Source organism: Lathamus discolor, chromosome 12 (assembly GCF_037157495.1).
Source record: "Lathamus discolor isolate bLatDis1 chromosome 12, bLatDis1.hap1, whole genome shotgun sequence".
Lineage (NCBI taxonomy): Eukaryota > Metazoa > Chordata > Aves > Psittaciformes > Psittacidae > Lathamus > Lathamus discolor.
In genome coordinates, this window is record NC_088895.1 from 3,301,148 (window position 1) to 3,315,935 (window position 14,788).

Genomic DNA, 14,788 nt, shown 5'->3' on the forward strand with positions numbered 1-14,788 from the left:
CCTGCACTCGTGCTGTTTGTGTCGAGGGTGTTCTCTGCTGCTCCGGGGGAGCGTCACACAGCCCTTACCCTGTGGAGCTGAGCCAGCAGCAGTGGTTTCCTCTCGGTTCACCAGCAGTTGGTTTCCCAACACCAGTCACATGTGCCTGACTCGGCCGTTCCCAAGCGGAGCTGCAGTGTCACGCTGGTCCTGGCACGGATCCACACGGGACATTGCTCTGCTCCCTGGGATGGGGACAGCGCTGGGGTGGCCCCAGAGCCTGGGGACGGCAGGGCTGGAAAGCAAAGGGCTGTTACAGACACAACCGCAGCTGTGCTCCACGAGGGGCTGTTTCGCAAGAGGCACAACGGCCAGAGCCGGTTCCTGCTCCTGGAGCCTTCCTCCGTTCCCTAACACAGCCTTTCACAAGGAGTAACGCTCCCTGTGCCTGCAGCCATTGGCTCGGCCCTGAACCTGCTCACAAGTTACAAGCAGTTGCTGGAATTACGCAGGAGATGAGCCCCACTTCCTTAGACACAGCAGGGTTACAGCAATCCAAACCACAGCCAACGTACCCGTGCAGAGGCATGGGGTCACAGAACGCCCTCCTCACCTTAAACACTGCACTGGGGTAGCTGTAAAAAGCAGGAGGTTGAAGGGATTACCTTAATATTAGGGCAGGGGGAGGGCAAAAGGGAAGCTTCGCACTGTCCAGGGGCAAGAATCCAAGGCAGGCAGGTGGAATGTGCCCACGTAAGCAGTCGCCACTGGAGAGAGCAGACACCTCTACAAGTGCTTCAGCTGCAGCCGAGCCCCACTTGTGGAATACCACGGGAAGGAGGAACGGAAGCCGCTGCCTTTACAAAGCCCAGGATGCTTTTTTTATTAGTGCGCTTGGAAAAAAAAAACCCAATCTAGAGAACATTTTACAGCTGTGTCCATAAAATCATGTGCTAAACAACGCCAGCATACAAAACCCTGCAGTGCTTCCTCCCTTGCTCCCTACAGCATGATTGTCTCTGTCGTCAGTCTGTGTGTCAGGTGGGGAGAGGAGGAGAAATAGAAGGGGATGCCCCGTACTCGAACTTTATTTCCTTCCAAAACCATATGGAAGAAGTAAACTGTGACCCTTCTTGGTTTACAAAAATATACAGTCTGTACATGGGGCCAGCTCAACACCTCAGGAGCCACGGAAGCAGCGCCTGAGCCCTGAACCCCATCCAAGCATTCCCACCTCCGTGACAGCCCTGTTATTGCATGGCAAGCAGGTTAGTGCCCCCTCACTAAAGCTGCAGCTTCTTTCACACCCAGAAAACAGCCCCAAAAACCACCCCTGACAGCCCTGTAAGGAGAAACAAGCTGTAGGAGAGTGCAGTGCTTAAACACAGCCACGTTTGGTTTCCCCCCTCACCTTCACAGTGCTCATTCATTCTGCCCACAGCTTAATGAACACCACCTCCTCCAGCCCCAGGACTAACCTGGGTAAGGCTCCCAGGCTGTGGCTCCATGCAGAGCAACAACTGCACTGCTCATTAATTTGTGGTCGAGTTTATGGTTTGGAAAACAGCCCTTTGAGATCCTTCTCGGTTCAGCTCAGGAGTAGTTTCATACCTGCAGTACCCAGAAAGGAAACAAGAGTTGCCCTGAGGCACCCAGGGAATCTGGCAAGGGTTGAGAGCAGCCACTGCCTGGAAAGCGGCTCTTTCCATCCCGGAGCCCAGATGCTCCCCTCTGTGCTCTGTGCTAGGAGAGTTTCAGAAGCAGCTCTGTTCTTCCCTACTTCTGAAAGGCTCATCCACTCAGGAAGTGCTCCTGAGCTGCTGGGCAGGATCAGTCGTCTCCCACTGTCCTTGTGCCATGTTGTGAGGCTACCAAGAAAAACACAGGTATGTGGGAACAAGGGGAATGGGGACACACAGATCTCCCACTGCCTGATCTGCCTGGAGGAAGGAGAAAGCCTCCCCTGCAAGCTCTACTCTCAGTTTGAGCCTGAGGAAAGATTAAACAGCAAGAGGCAAGGACAGCCTCACTTTCTGTGCTGTCAGGAAGAAGAAAAAGGGACTTACAAGAGACAGGCTCTCACCACGCTGTGGGCAATGAAACACACGCAGTGATGCAACCTGCCATGATCACAGAAGAAACGTGGCAGGATGGGAAGGGATCCCTCTCCCTCTTCCTTCCCAACCCTCAGCTACGAGGTCTGGCAGCCTCCTTGCCAGCCACAGGAAAGAATCGCTGTTTTCCGTGTTCCTCCTGCATCCAACATTCAGAGGAACAGGAAAGCTCTTCAGAGGATCTTCCTAAGCTCTGACTCAGTCAGCATCTGCCAGGCTGAGGAACATCTCTGCACAGGGGAGAGCAAGGGAGGAGCAGCACTGCTGCACTGTATGAACAAAGCAGTGACCTGTCAGTTAGCTGATGCTCATAAGCTCTCCCTAAGCCAGAGCCAAGCAGAAATAAGTCAGACTCGGAGGTGCAAACCCTTCCATTTCTTCCTCCGAGTCATCTGTGTGAGCTAAGGACCAGCCAGAGACTTGCCACTAAGTGGCAGAGGTCAACAGCCACCATCACCCTGCAGGATCCCCCCTCTGAAGAGGGAGAAGCTCTGGGGTTTCCAGGGGTGATCCCAATCCTGGGCAGTACCACTGAACTGACCAGCAGCAATGCAGATATTGGATAGCTGCAGCAGAGACAGACTTTGTCTCCCCAAACTCCTGTCCAACCCATGGTCATAGCATAGTAAGATGCTGGCCCTCTGCCACAGAACTGCTCAGGGACAGCCAAATTCAATCATCAGAGCTGGATCTACTACAGGGGGTGCATCTAACTGTGCCAAAAAAAGGAGGGGGAAGGCAGGCTGCTCTTCCAAAAGTGCTGAAATTTCACACAACCTCTCCTTTTTTGCATAAGGAAAGGTAGAGAAGAAAGAAAAGCTCACTCCCTGATCTCTTATTCCTAGGTTAATGGTACCCTTTAAGCAAAAGAGCTCTCAAAAAGGGCTGAAGTTTTAACACTACGCAGGTGGCTCCGGCGCATTTCCTGCTGTTAATGGATTACACATCCCTTTCCCCAAGGTCTGTTAGTGGTAAGACAAACAGCAGGCTGGAGCCTGGGAAGTGGCTCAGGGGGAGAAGGTCTCGGTCTCTGTCCTGTCCGAGCTGTTTGCTCTGTGCTGAGCATGGCCATCATGCTTAGTCTGTGTGTAGCAGCCTTACAGAGTCCCCTGGGCCTCTGGTTTCCAGCAATTCACTGCCTAGGGGAAGAGCTTGAAACCCTAAAGCCAAACACTGGACAGATCTATATACACCATCCCAATATATACGCTGTGAAGTAATACTCTAGGTTATTGCATAGAAGGTGGCTTGCATTAGCTAGGCCTAAATGACAGTCTGGGATCGTTGTCGGAGGCTCAAGGGCTTCACAGAGCTGTTAGAAGCAGATGCAGGCTCTTGCAACGGTGTCTGAGTTTCCTCTTTTCTGGAATGCTCCTCATACCATTCCTGCAACAGGAGATCAAACACACCAAGATAAGGCTCTGCCCCACGCTGGCCCTGCAGCCCTCCAAAGGACCCTGAGGGCAGGGTGCTTGGCTGCTCTGCCCTGTGAGGGCACAGCACCTCAGGCTCCAGGGGCTCATTCCACAGCCCTGGATGCAGCCCAGCCTCCTGGAACAACCTGGTGAACTGCAGCATGGCTGTGATGGATGCACCAAGACCTTCCCACCCACAGTCCAAGCGGGAAGCACCAGCTACAGTCAGCTGAACTGATAAACCTGAGCAAGGAAACATCCCTCTGTCAGGCTGCCTCTCCCGAATGCCTCTAGCCTTGATGTCTGTGGGATGTTTGGGATTTGTGGAGTTGCTCCCAATCCTGGGCAGTATGTTATGAATCAGAGACCAAGCTGAATGGGTGGGGAGCTTCTCTGCAGATTTCCATCCAGCTCCATGGTAAATAACATGTTTAATTTTAGGAGGGGTTTGAAGACTCATCCCCAAGCAAGCTGCCCAGGGACAAAGGACAGGTTTAAACGGGTATGAGAATAATTCTTTCAGCACTAATCATTACATTAGCCCATGACCTTCAACCTGGAGGTGAATATCTTGAGACAACTACAGCGACCAAAGCCATGGCATAAAGCTCCTGACCACGATGGGCACTAGCAAGAATCCCCTAAACAATCTAGAGAATGACCTGATTTAAGTGTTTCCCATCTTTGTTAGCTTGCTAAAGGAAAACCAGGCAAGAGAACACTGTGTCTGTCAGCCAGACACACCCAAGCTCAAACACAACCACATTCCAGTGGCTTAACAAATTCACCTGCAGCAGCCGAGCCCTAGGAACACAGCACACATGTACTCATAGCCCCAGCAGACACATCCACCTCGGTGAGTCCAAGCTCAGGGCCTACACACCCTGCGAATGCATGGAGCTGGGCTGACACACACCACACTGAGCACCTTGACACACTGAGCAGGCTCTGACATGCTCTGGGGGTTAAAGAAGCCCCTGAGCACAAGAACTGGTCAATCTGGAGCACGCTTCATCTACTGCCCACCCTCCATGGCTGCCTGCATCTTGGAGGAAGGAGGCCTCTAGTGTTTAAAAGGATGGTTTGTTCCTCTAGGTAATGTTTGCTTCACCAGAGACTTGCTGGTGTTTCCAGCTGAGGCCCACATACCTGGATCTCCTCCTCATACATCTTCATACTCAAATCGCTCTTGGTCCTTGATCTGCGTCCCAGAAACACTGTTGACATTTGCTAAAATGTTGGGGGAAGGAGGAGGAGCAAACAAAGGAGAAGACATTCATTAGTCACTGAGCAGCTCACTTGGTCAGCTCCTGGAAAGGCATCCTTCATGCTGACACCCATCATCCATTGAGGAGCTCAAGCTATCCTGGGCTCCTTCTGCTGTCATGGGAAAAAGGCGTTTCAGGGGGCACGTCACCTAAACAATTGCAGGCATCTACTGCAGGCTGAGCCAAATCACACTGAGCAGATCCCCAAAGACTGCAGAGGGAGATGGGGCTCAGACAGATGTGCCTGTCAGTGGTGCTTCATTTAGTGCCTGGAACAAGGCCTCAAGCTCAAGCTTCCAAGTAAGATCCTGTCTAAGACCAATCACAGATCCCACTTGCCTAGACCACACTAATTACTTCATAGGCCTGGACTTAGATTGTATGCACAGAGAGCTGAAATTTGAATTACTCTCTGATCACACAAGTTACATGCACAGGACTGAGAAGCAGAAGATGTTATCATCATTCTGTACTCCACTGCAAGGCTGAGGACAGTGTCTTCCTTTGGTTTATTGTCTTGAAAACTGCTTCTGAGCAGTATCAGCATGGCTATTCTGAATTCTGTCTGCCCGAACAAGAGCTCAGCCTTTAACTACCAAGCCAACCAAAGCAAATAAAGGTCATTTAAGAGACCGAAGCACCTGCATTTTATAGCGGTGATACAAGAATATAATGGCTACTATTAAAACAACCACTTAAGCTCTTCGCAGATGCATGAGACAACAGTTCTGAGGCAAGAGGTCAGCTCATTTTCCAAACTGTCCATCCTGGTCTAAAACAGTGCCATGGTGTTTGGAATCAATACCACCATATTGCTGCACAGTGTTTTGGGACTGCCCAAGCCTAAATGTACGATGGCACAGAGAGGGAAGCAGAATTACAAGACAGTGGCTTCCTTAGGGAAAAACAAACCTACTTTTTTCCAGTCAATACTGGGCAGGACAGCTCTAAGCAAAGTCTGCAGACAACAGCAATGAGCCTTTGTCTATACTGAGGCTATTCAGAGCATTGGGGAAATTCAGCTGCTACTTCTCTAGAGCAGCAAAACTTTGTGCTCATGCTGCAGAGTCCCTTCAGTAGCTCAGCTCTCAACACTACAAAGACACATGCAGTGTCTCTCAAGACAGCATTTGTGGCCTTGGCACGCTCCCTTGGAGCAGAGAGCTTGCACTCAGTGTTTCCTCTTACCCCGTATTTGTCCATCTGCAAAACGATCTTCTGCAGCTGAGTTGTCTCACTGGCACCTGAAATCCGTTTGTACAGCTCGATGATGCCAACCACTTCCTCCTTGGAGATCTCCTTCTCCAGCACGATGCCATTGTCTTCTGGAGAGGCAAGAAGAAAGAGAAGTCTCCAAGATGAGCATTGCTTCATCAGCCACTATTATAACCCTGGAAGGCAAAGCTTAACAGCATACAACGACCAAGCCAGACGTCAGGCATAGCCTGTACCTGCTTCTGTGTCTAGAATATGTAATGTCCTTGTCCTGCAACAAGGCAGGGAAGAAGTTAACTAGTGTGCAGGGCCAGCAAGCATCTAAGCTTTATAAAACATCATGCTCCTCGGTGTCTTGTAGTTATTTGTTTACCTGCAAATTAAGTAGCAAAGCAAATAATCACAGGGGAATTGTTGCCTTTTGACCTTCAGCTGCCTGACCCAGCTTGGGAGTTCAGTGCTAATCCATGTCTTTCACTGCACCCTTCAAATGGGGTGCAGGAGGGATCACGATGGGAAGTGTTGCTATAACTAACAATGCCTGGTGCCTATAGATTTGATCTTCTGGCACCTAAGGATGAGCGGCTGATCAAAGGTACTCCTGTGTCTGGGGCCTTCATCCCTTTGCTGTGGTAGATTCTCTGGTACTAAACATACAAGTGCAGAATTTCCCTCTTGCAGAAAAGTGTCAAGAATTATAAGGATTAGTTTGCACGGAGAATGACTAGAAAAGTCTGGGTGTAGCTCACCTAAAGGACTAGTAGGAGAAGGGCTGTAAGAGATTAATGTGTTTATGGCACCTAAATTAGCAGGTCATGGAGTTACATGCGGTTTCAGACAGCCAGCTCAGGAGACAAAGGACAGTGAGTAAAACTGATGACTCACAGGGGCGAGGGGATGCAGAGACCAGTCCCTGCCAGTTTCTAAAAGGGACAGGAAGGCATGTCCAAAACCAGCACATAGTTACCAGCCTAAGTACAACTGGGACATGTGGAAAGAACAGGACAGAGTCCGTTGTTCTCCATGTCACAGCAGAGTGCTGGTAAACCACTTGGATACAGCATTTTGGTACTTGAATGCTGGACAAGCCGCTCGAAGACACGTTCTGGTGCCAGTGGGTGTATTAGTGAGGAAGAAAATTGGTTTAAAGAGAATAAAGAATCCCCTTCTCCTCCTATAAGGTCTCTTGTTGAGCTCTGCTACATCATTGCTCTAATGTTTCCTAGATTCCTTTCCTGAAATGTGTCAGACTTCTACCTTCAAATAATTGGCTTGAAATGGCTCAAGTATTTGATCTTTGCTGGCCAATCTTATTGTCTTTTATAGACATAAGACGCCAGGGAGAGAAGACACAACACTGTAGGTCAACCTGTCTTCAGCTCTGACCTTCTGAATCCTGGTTCTTCCGAGTGTAGTTCATGCGGAAGACAAAAGCATCCAGAATAAAAGCCACGATGATGGTCATCACCACCTGGGAGAAGACATGAACAGAAGGGATTGGGAGGCTGCTGCTGGGAGGGGGGGGTGGTTCTTCCAGTCTCATTCAACAGGAAGCTGAGCATTTGGTCAGTGCTTCAACTCTATGCTCCTTCATGGCAGAGGAGATGCACATCACACATCTACCTGTGAGTAAACTACTAACAGTCAACTACAACAGGGACATGCTGCCCTAGTCCTTACCCCAGGCCCAGATTTGTGCAGCATCAGCTTTGCCAATGCCCATAAATTCAACTTTCTGCAAGTGATGTGGACTCACACTTGTTTCTGGAAGACATTTAGGTAGAAGAGCACAGCTGTCCTCATTTAGGGATGGAAGAGCACAGCTGTCCTTCATTTAGGGAGGGAAGCTCCCTCAGAACACAGTAAAAGCTGTCTCCTTTCCTCATTCCCACTATTAGATGCAGGACGCATGTCCAGAAACCTACCATGGTCACAATATAGAAGATCATGAAGTAAAGACGGCTCCAGTGAGTGGTTTGGGATGTCACCCCTTCCTGAAGAGGAGAGTGAAGAAGTCAGTAGTGCACAAAAGAAGGGAGAGTCTGCTGTTAACTGCTTGTCAACAGACAAAGCAGCACAAACACTCTCTCATTCACAGCTCTGTAGCTAACCCTGGAACTGCCTTCACAATGCTCAATGCCCCAACTGGTCCTTGCAGCTAATCTGCCTCTAGAAAGAGAGGTTCCTGTATGTGACACACAGAACATTTAAAGCTTGAGGCTGCGGGAGACATTGCTGCTATGAGAACACATCATGGACAGCAGGGTGACAAACTGGAATACAGAGTGACTTCATTTGTGCAGATTGTGAACGAAAGGTGGCCTGAAGGCTGCTCCAGACTCATGCCCAGCAGCATGCCAGAGCTCAAATGCCAGCCAGTGATCAGGACCAAAAGATGTTTGGCAACAAGTGACAATGTTGGGCCTGTCTCCAGTCACCAGGGGAAGAAAGCAGTGGTGGCCTGGAAGATCTAACTCAAGTGGCCAAGAGCCTGAGCTGTCTATACACACAAGGTTTACTTACCATGATGATGTACCAGTCATTGACAACCGTCAGCTCAAACAGCGTCACTGTATACAAGTAGGAGAAAAACACAGACAATTGCTTTATCCATCCTGACCTACTTTACAGTGATTCTTAGATAAAGCATTTGACAGGGAAGACTGAAGCAGGACACCAAAGTTTAAACTCAGCCAGCAAATCCAGAGGCAGAGCCCTCATCACTGCTATTACTTCAGACAAAGAGCGTTAGATCTATAGAACCAGGAGCACGGCTTAATCTGTATTTCTTAAAAGAATCAGAAATAGACCTGACCCTTTCCACCAGAGAGCACAGACCTCTGAAATCTCCAGCAGATAACCATCTCTGCATATACACTAATCAAAACCATGGAGAGTAACCAACACATTCAAATTATTCTTCATCAGTGGTTTTAAATAAATGCCTTAGCATCACTCTTGGTTCTTTAGAAGGGTAGTGACTTAAAGACCCTCCTTAAACATCTCTGGAAGTCTGGTCTGTTCTGAGTCAGAACAGATCTGCTGGCTTCACGCTGGCTTTTAGGAGACCCTATGGCTTACCCTGCAAAACAGCCATGGCACAATTAGCCAGCTGGAGTTCTCCAGACAGAGAGAGCAGGATGCTGAGTGTTTGAGCTGCATTAGTTGGACTCTGGGAGAGTCCCAGGCTTATATGAGCATTCCAGTCCTGCCATCCAGCTCTGCAGGAACACAGATGCACTAAGGAATAATCTTTGCTACAGACAAAACTGCCCTTACCAAAGCTGTTCAAAATGTTGTCGAAGTTGTTGAGATAGTAATAACCTTCCTCCACAACCGTCTTGTTGCCAACTGTATGATTCACCCAGCGGTAGGCATCTGCAACTGTGCTTGTGCTGGTTGGAGAAACCAGGGCAAAGAATGAGACTGGAAAGGCAAGGCAAATCTCAAGGGTTATAAATACCAAAACACTTTGAAAGTGCTGAGCAGCAGTTTCTGCCTCTTGGCCAACACTTGCCTTTTCCTCTGAAAGCAAGAGCCTCTCTCCTTCACAGTTCAGCACAAGCCCAGGGAGCACGTGAGACTTTCTAATCATTCAGCAAATATTATAGCAGAGAAACTGAGTGTTTGAGTTGAACTCCTGGGCTCACACCCTTAAAGCTCAGTGTTTCCAAGTGCTCTGCAATCATTTAAGATAAAAAGGGTACAGGACAGCTTAGCTTCCAAGACCAGGTGAACTGAACTTGGTACAAAGTGAGGCCTTAACTATGTAACATGTCTGGACAAGCAACTCTGGCATCACCAAGATAGAGCAGATGTTACCAGAGTTTCCAGTCACAGCAGCGTGAAGGAGTCCTCCCAGTACAGCTCCCTGAAGCAAGTTAGAGCTCATTAAAACCAGCCAACCTACCACAGAACTCTCTCCCTTTCCAGATCCTTTCAAAAGCCATTTCATCCAATCTTACATACACAGAGAAGTGAAGTGGCTCCTAGATTTTCACAGCCTTAGCTGCAAAACTCCATTCAGAGCCATTCTCTGGCCCCTTCTCACAGCTGCCAAAGCTCACTGCTACTGCCCGTGCCCCAGAACCACTGCAGAGAGGGGAAGATCTGCACTACTCACTTGCAGCAGTTCGGGTAGACCACGCCAGCAAAGAACTCCATGCCAACAATGGCAAAGCAATAGTAGAAGATCAGCAGGGTTAAACCCAGGCTGGAGGCAAAAACAGAAAGAGCACTGTGTTACTGGAGAGTTGCTAGGGCAGGGAAACAGTCACAGGCTGGTTGCTCTGGAAGGCATTTCCAATGGATGGGAACCCCAGACCACCCTCCCTGCCGCTGTGGCTCTGCAGTTCTTTGCCTGCTCTCACTCAAGAAGCCCTAGGACAAGGAGCTTGGCACTCACTGAAAAAAGAAAGTAAAGGGCAGCCTGGATCCCCTCCCAGTCTGTCTTTTTCTGGTAAACAAAAGCCTCTCCAGTTTCTTTATTGAAGAACAACACACACAGTTTCTGCCCTCTCCATGTCCTTGGATGCGGGGACTGTGCCAAGAACAGGGTTCTCTAACGCACTCTGCTCAGACCTCCTTCAAGGGAATAAAGTCTGAGGATGCCCCACTCAAACACCAAGCTCCTTCTGCCCCACCATTTCACAATAATGCTCTTCAGTGGTTGTACTAAACATCTGGGGCTCAGTATATTCATGTCAATGTTCCCCCCAAATGAACCTCCTTTCTCATCAAAAGCTGGGAAGGGGGAGAAAAATTAAGCATTGGCTTGTAGTTATCCTCCTAACACAAAAGTAGGAGGAGGCCCAGGGTGCTGGAGTGTTGCTTGTCACACACTGCTCCAAGAAACTGGAAGATGAAGACCCCACTGCAGCACACTGAAGGATCAGTAACAACCTCCTGACAGATCAGAGCAGACAGATCAAATCTTGAGCAGGTTTGACAGGTCCCTATCCTAAAACCCAAACCCTAGACACTAAACCCTCACTCCCCTCTTCCCACCGTCACCAAAGGAGAAGGTAGTACCTGGCCATCCGTGGGAACAGCTCAAACATAGTGTCCAGCACGTTTCTGTAACGTTTCTTCAATTTAAATAGCCTGAAAGGAGAAGTCTTTAAAGGAGAAGCTTTTAAAGGAGGAGCTACCTACACATGGCAACGTTGCTGTGGTGGTACCACAGTTCTCTCTGCCTCCCAGGTCAATGAACAGCAAGGTTTCCTGATACCAAACTCACAGGATCCGCTCTTTCTGCTCACCTAACGGTGTCCTACTGTTCCATCTGAATGTTTAGGGCACATTCAACCAAGTGTTCACAGGATTAAGGAATCTCAAGGAAAAGTCAAGGTCTTTTTTACACAGCACAATGCATAAATAGCGATTTAACCAACAAGAAATTGTAACAACTTCAACTAGTCCCGTGCACAGGGTCAGGACTCATTATTCTTTTCTGTGCTTCCCCCATGACCCAATAAAAATTGATGAAAGAAAACTACATTGAGCTAATATAAGAGTTGGCAACTCCATCAGCCTCTACAGAGAAACGCAGCTGCCAAACACAGCCTTTGGCAGGGCAGCAACAGAGAAAACAGTATTTCCCCCGCCTTGAGTGTCATAAAGTGTTCTTTAAATCCTCACTCAAGAGCTAAATCACATTAGTTTGTGTTTACCAGAACAACATTTTGCCTCCGATGCCTTCCCACTGTGGCCCTCGCACTGTTCTGCAGAGGTACATCCCAACAGCCTCGAAATGAGAGGGTTAATCAGACCCAAATAACGGAGCCCCAGGGAGGTTACAGGCCACAGTCTCGCTTCAAGTGTGTGAGATGCAGTGAGAGCAGGGCTGCACTTCACCCTAGAAAGCAGCATCCTTTGAGAACTGTAATTTCTGGTAATTCAATGGAAATTATTAAAGTGGCTCAGGCTGTCTCACCCTGACACAACAGCTTTCCTCTGAACAGCATCAGACCATTTAGAGGAGGTGTAAGAACCCCACGAAGGCAGACACAGGATAATCTGCCCCTGGTAAATCCCTTGATCTCTATTAGAGATCAGCTTAAGCTCCAAAGCATGGGGTTTCATATGCCATCCCAAGTTTTTGTTATCATTCATTTTGATAACTCTGGCTAATCTCATTACCCCACGCAATTCCTGCTTGCCATGGTCACGTACCCACAGAGCAATCCTAGCCCTCTCCTGGTAAGGAGCTCTGTCCTCAACTGGATTGATGGAAAACACGCCTGGCTGTTTTCTCCCCTCTGTATCCCCCACTCCAGCCTTCCCATCTCACCTCAGCAGCTGAAGGGGTCGCAAGACCACAATGAAGTAGAAGGGTTCCATGTTAAACGCCAGTGCCATGAGCCCCAAAAATGCAAACAGGGTGACTGAGAAGTCAAAGCTGGAGAGAAAATGAAACAAACACCACAATAAAATAAGAGCAATGATTTAGCACTAGTGTTTCAGCAGAGAAGAGGTACTTGGTGCTGCTCCAGCCTAACAAGATACACAAGGCCTGCTCGTCTACAGGCTTGAAAACTCATCTCAGAAGTCAGTCCTTCTAACCCAACCATTTTGACCACCTCTCTCTCAACAACATCAGTGCACACTTACAGATTCCAACCTGAGGACAGGTACTCGACAGGCCCCAGCCCAGTGGTCTTCAGGAGCAGCTCCACACCATAGACTGTAAGACAAGATGGCAGCCATGGTCAGAAATGAGCAGCATCACAAGGAGGGCTTATGCAAAGATTTGCCCTCAAAGGTGTGTGGTGCTTTAAGTACAGGACTTCTGAACATAGGTTTAACAGACCCCCACCCATCTTCCTTATTCTCTGTGTGATGCCAAAGAGACATTTTCCCTCCAGATCAACGCATTTCCCTGCATTCATGGTGATTTCTCTCCAGAACAGTCTACAAGCCACTTAGCTGGCTGACATGCTATAAACATTGAGGCACATGCTCCTGTAGGAAAGGCCAGAAAGAGGTGCAGGGAATTCAGTCCTGCCTGTTCATTTCCTTCTATCTCATTGGAACATATTGACATCCCATAGCCTAGCCATGACCTGCAGGGAGAGATGCTTTCAAAGAGAAGCTGTTCTACTTTCACCCTCTGTCTTGGCAGCACCCTGTGGCCCTCTATGTTAAAGAACACCATAACTACATGATGATACCCTGTTTGTCACTCCCAAATCCTTCTTTCCAGGTTCCAAGGAGAGTGTTGGAGAGAAGTGAAGAGCTGGATGACAACATCCTTGTTAAAAGAAGCATTGCAGAGTGCCTCTGCCTTCAAATTTCCCTAACAAGTGTTTTGAAGCCTAATGGCAGGGAACTAGACCTATCCTTTAGAACAACCTCTCCTAGAGTCTCCAAAGAACCTCCTTTTGCAGTTTTCATGCTATTTTCATTCAATGGAGCTATACTTTGCTTCTCCTCAAGCAAGAGACACTGACAGGAGAAGGGAAGTGAATTCACATCACTGGAGAGTTCTACAGCAGTGCAATGAGCCAGCACATGAAGATAAGCAATTGCTTGTAGAATGTAAATGGCATTCAATCAGAAAACTCATCAATTAGTTCACCCAGTCCTTTCAGTGTTCTCCTCAGCCCCTTGCACTTTGCACTCCAACAGCACTGCCTTGCTTTGTGTGGCAGATCTGCAGCAGACCAGAGCTGGTAATGCCTCCTGGAATAGCCAGTGCAGCACAGAGCAATGTGAGCAACTGCAGAGAGCCAGCCTAGCTCTGGAGGAGCTCATCACTCTGCATACTGTGCCTAACAAATGAGGCTGATCTGCTCCCAGGGCTGAAGCCAGAGGAGTGAGAAAGCAGCTTTTGCAGAGCTGCAGCAGAGTTCATATGGGTCTGTGTGGATGCTGACAATCTCTGCCAGGCACAGCACTGCTCTAGATGGAATCTGTACAAGTGTGGTTAAGTTTTAACTTCAAACTGAACACAGGAACAGAGCTGTCTGTTCCCTTCCCAACTCCATATGAAATGGCATCCCTCTGTTGGACCCATCAGCTTACTTGTGAGGAAGACTATGTAGCTCCATGGGACGTTTCTGGAGAAGAAATTCCCTCCTGCAAGACACAAGAAGAGCTTTGTCTGGCCTTCCCTGCTTTTTAAACCCCAGCACCACAGTCAAGAAACAAGCTGTGAGGTTGCCTACCTTGCAGCATGAAGGTTTCAACTAGAATCCAAATTCCATTCACAGCCACCACAGTATCTGGAAAACAAAGTAAAAACTCACAGCAAAACCCCTGCTGGAGCAGAGGTCATACGTTTCCTAGGCTAATAACAGGAGCACAATAGAGGACAAGTGGCAGGGTCATTGTTTCCAACCAACACACTCATAGACTCTTCCATCCTGAGCTTTCCCAGGTCTTTAACAGATGTGGTACCTTTATGTACAGAAGGAAACAAAACTAAAAGAAACCAATGGTCTGAGAATCGGCTCAAATAATTATCTTACATTCTGCCGTGTTATTACCTGTGTATTTCAGCTTCCTTCTAGATCTGGAAGAAGATCTCAAGGACCTTTGAGTCCCCAGCAGTGCAGGACAAAGCCTTATTTGATCTATTGCTGCTCTCCAACATTCTGAGAACCGGAGGTGCAGGAACTGAGAACTGGAGGTGCAGGACCTCTCCTTTGTACTCAGATCTCCTCACTCCACCCAACCTCTTCAGTTTAGTACCCCAATTTACAAAAAACCTTCTCCTCCAACATTCAAAACCTCCAAATGACTGAGCAGGAGCAGATCCTTCAGAACACAGCCACGTTCTTCTAGAGAAGAGGAG

At 48.5% G+C, this 14,788-nt stretch overlaps 1 protein-coding gene across 6 annotated transcripts in view; it reads right to left on the bottom strand.

The window, feature by feature from the left end:
* Positions 1-833: 833 nt before the first annotated feature.
* TPCN1 (two pore segment channel 1) overlaps positions 834-14,788 on the bottom strand; it is a 46,920-nt gene continuing 32,965 nt past the window's right edge. For all 6 annotated transcript variants that reach the window (XM_065692978.1, XM_065692979.1, XM_065692980.1 and 3 more), the window contains 13 exons: positions 14,160-14,216; positions 14,017-14,070; positions 12,604-12,676; positions 12,284-12,391; positions 11,023-11,094; positions 10,115-10,204; positions 9,271-9,386; positions 8,515-8,561; positions 7,917-7,985; positions 7,378-7,462; positions 5,965-6,101; positions 4,658-4,738; positions 834-3,479 (listed from right to left, as the gene is read on the bottom strand). In XM_065692978.1, the coding sequence (XP_065549050.1) occupies positions 3,357-3,479; positions 4,658-4,738; positions 5,965-6,101; positions 7,378-7,462; positions 7,917-7,985; positions 8,515-8,561; positions 9,271-9,386; positions 10,115-10,204; positions 11,023-11,094; positions 12,284-12,391; positions 12,604-12,676; positions 14,017-14,070; positions 14,160-14,216 (1,112 nt within the window). In that variant the 3' untranslated portion in view covers positions 834-3,356. The remainder of the gene's footprint in view (positions 3,480-4,657; positions 4,739-5,964; positions 6,102-7,377; positions 7,463-7,916; positions 7,986-8,514; positions 8,562-9,270; positions 9,387-10,114; positions 10,205-11,022; positions 11,095-12,283; positions 12,392-12,603; positions 12,677-14,016; positions 14,071-14,159; positions 14,217-14,788) is intronic.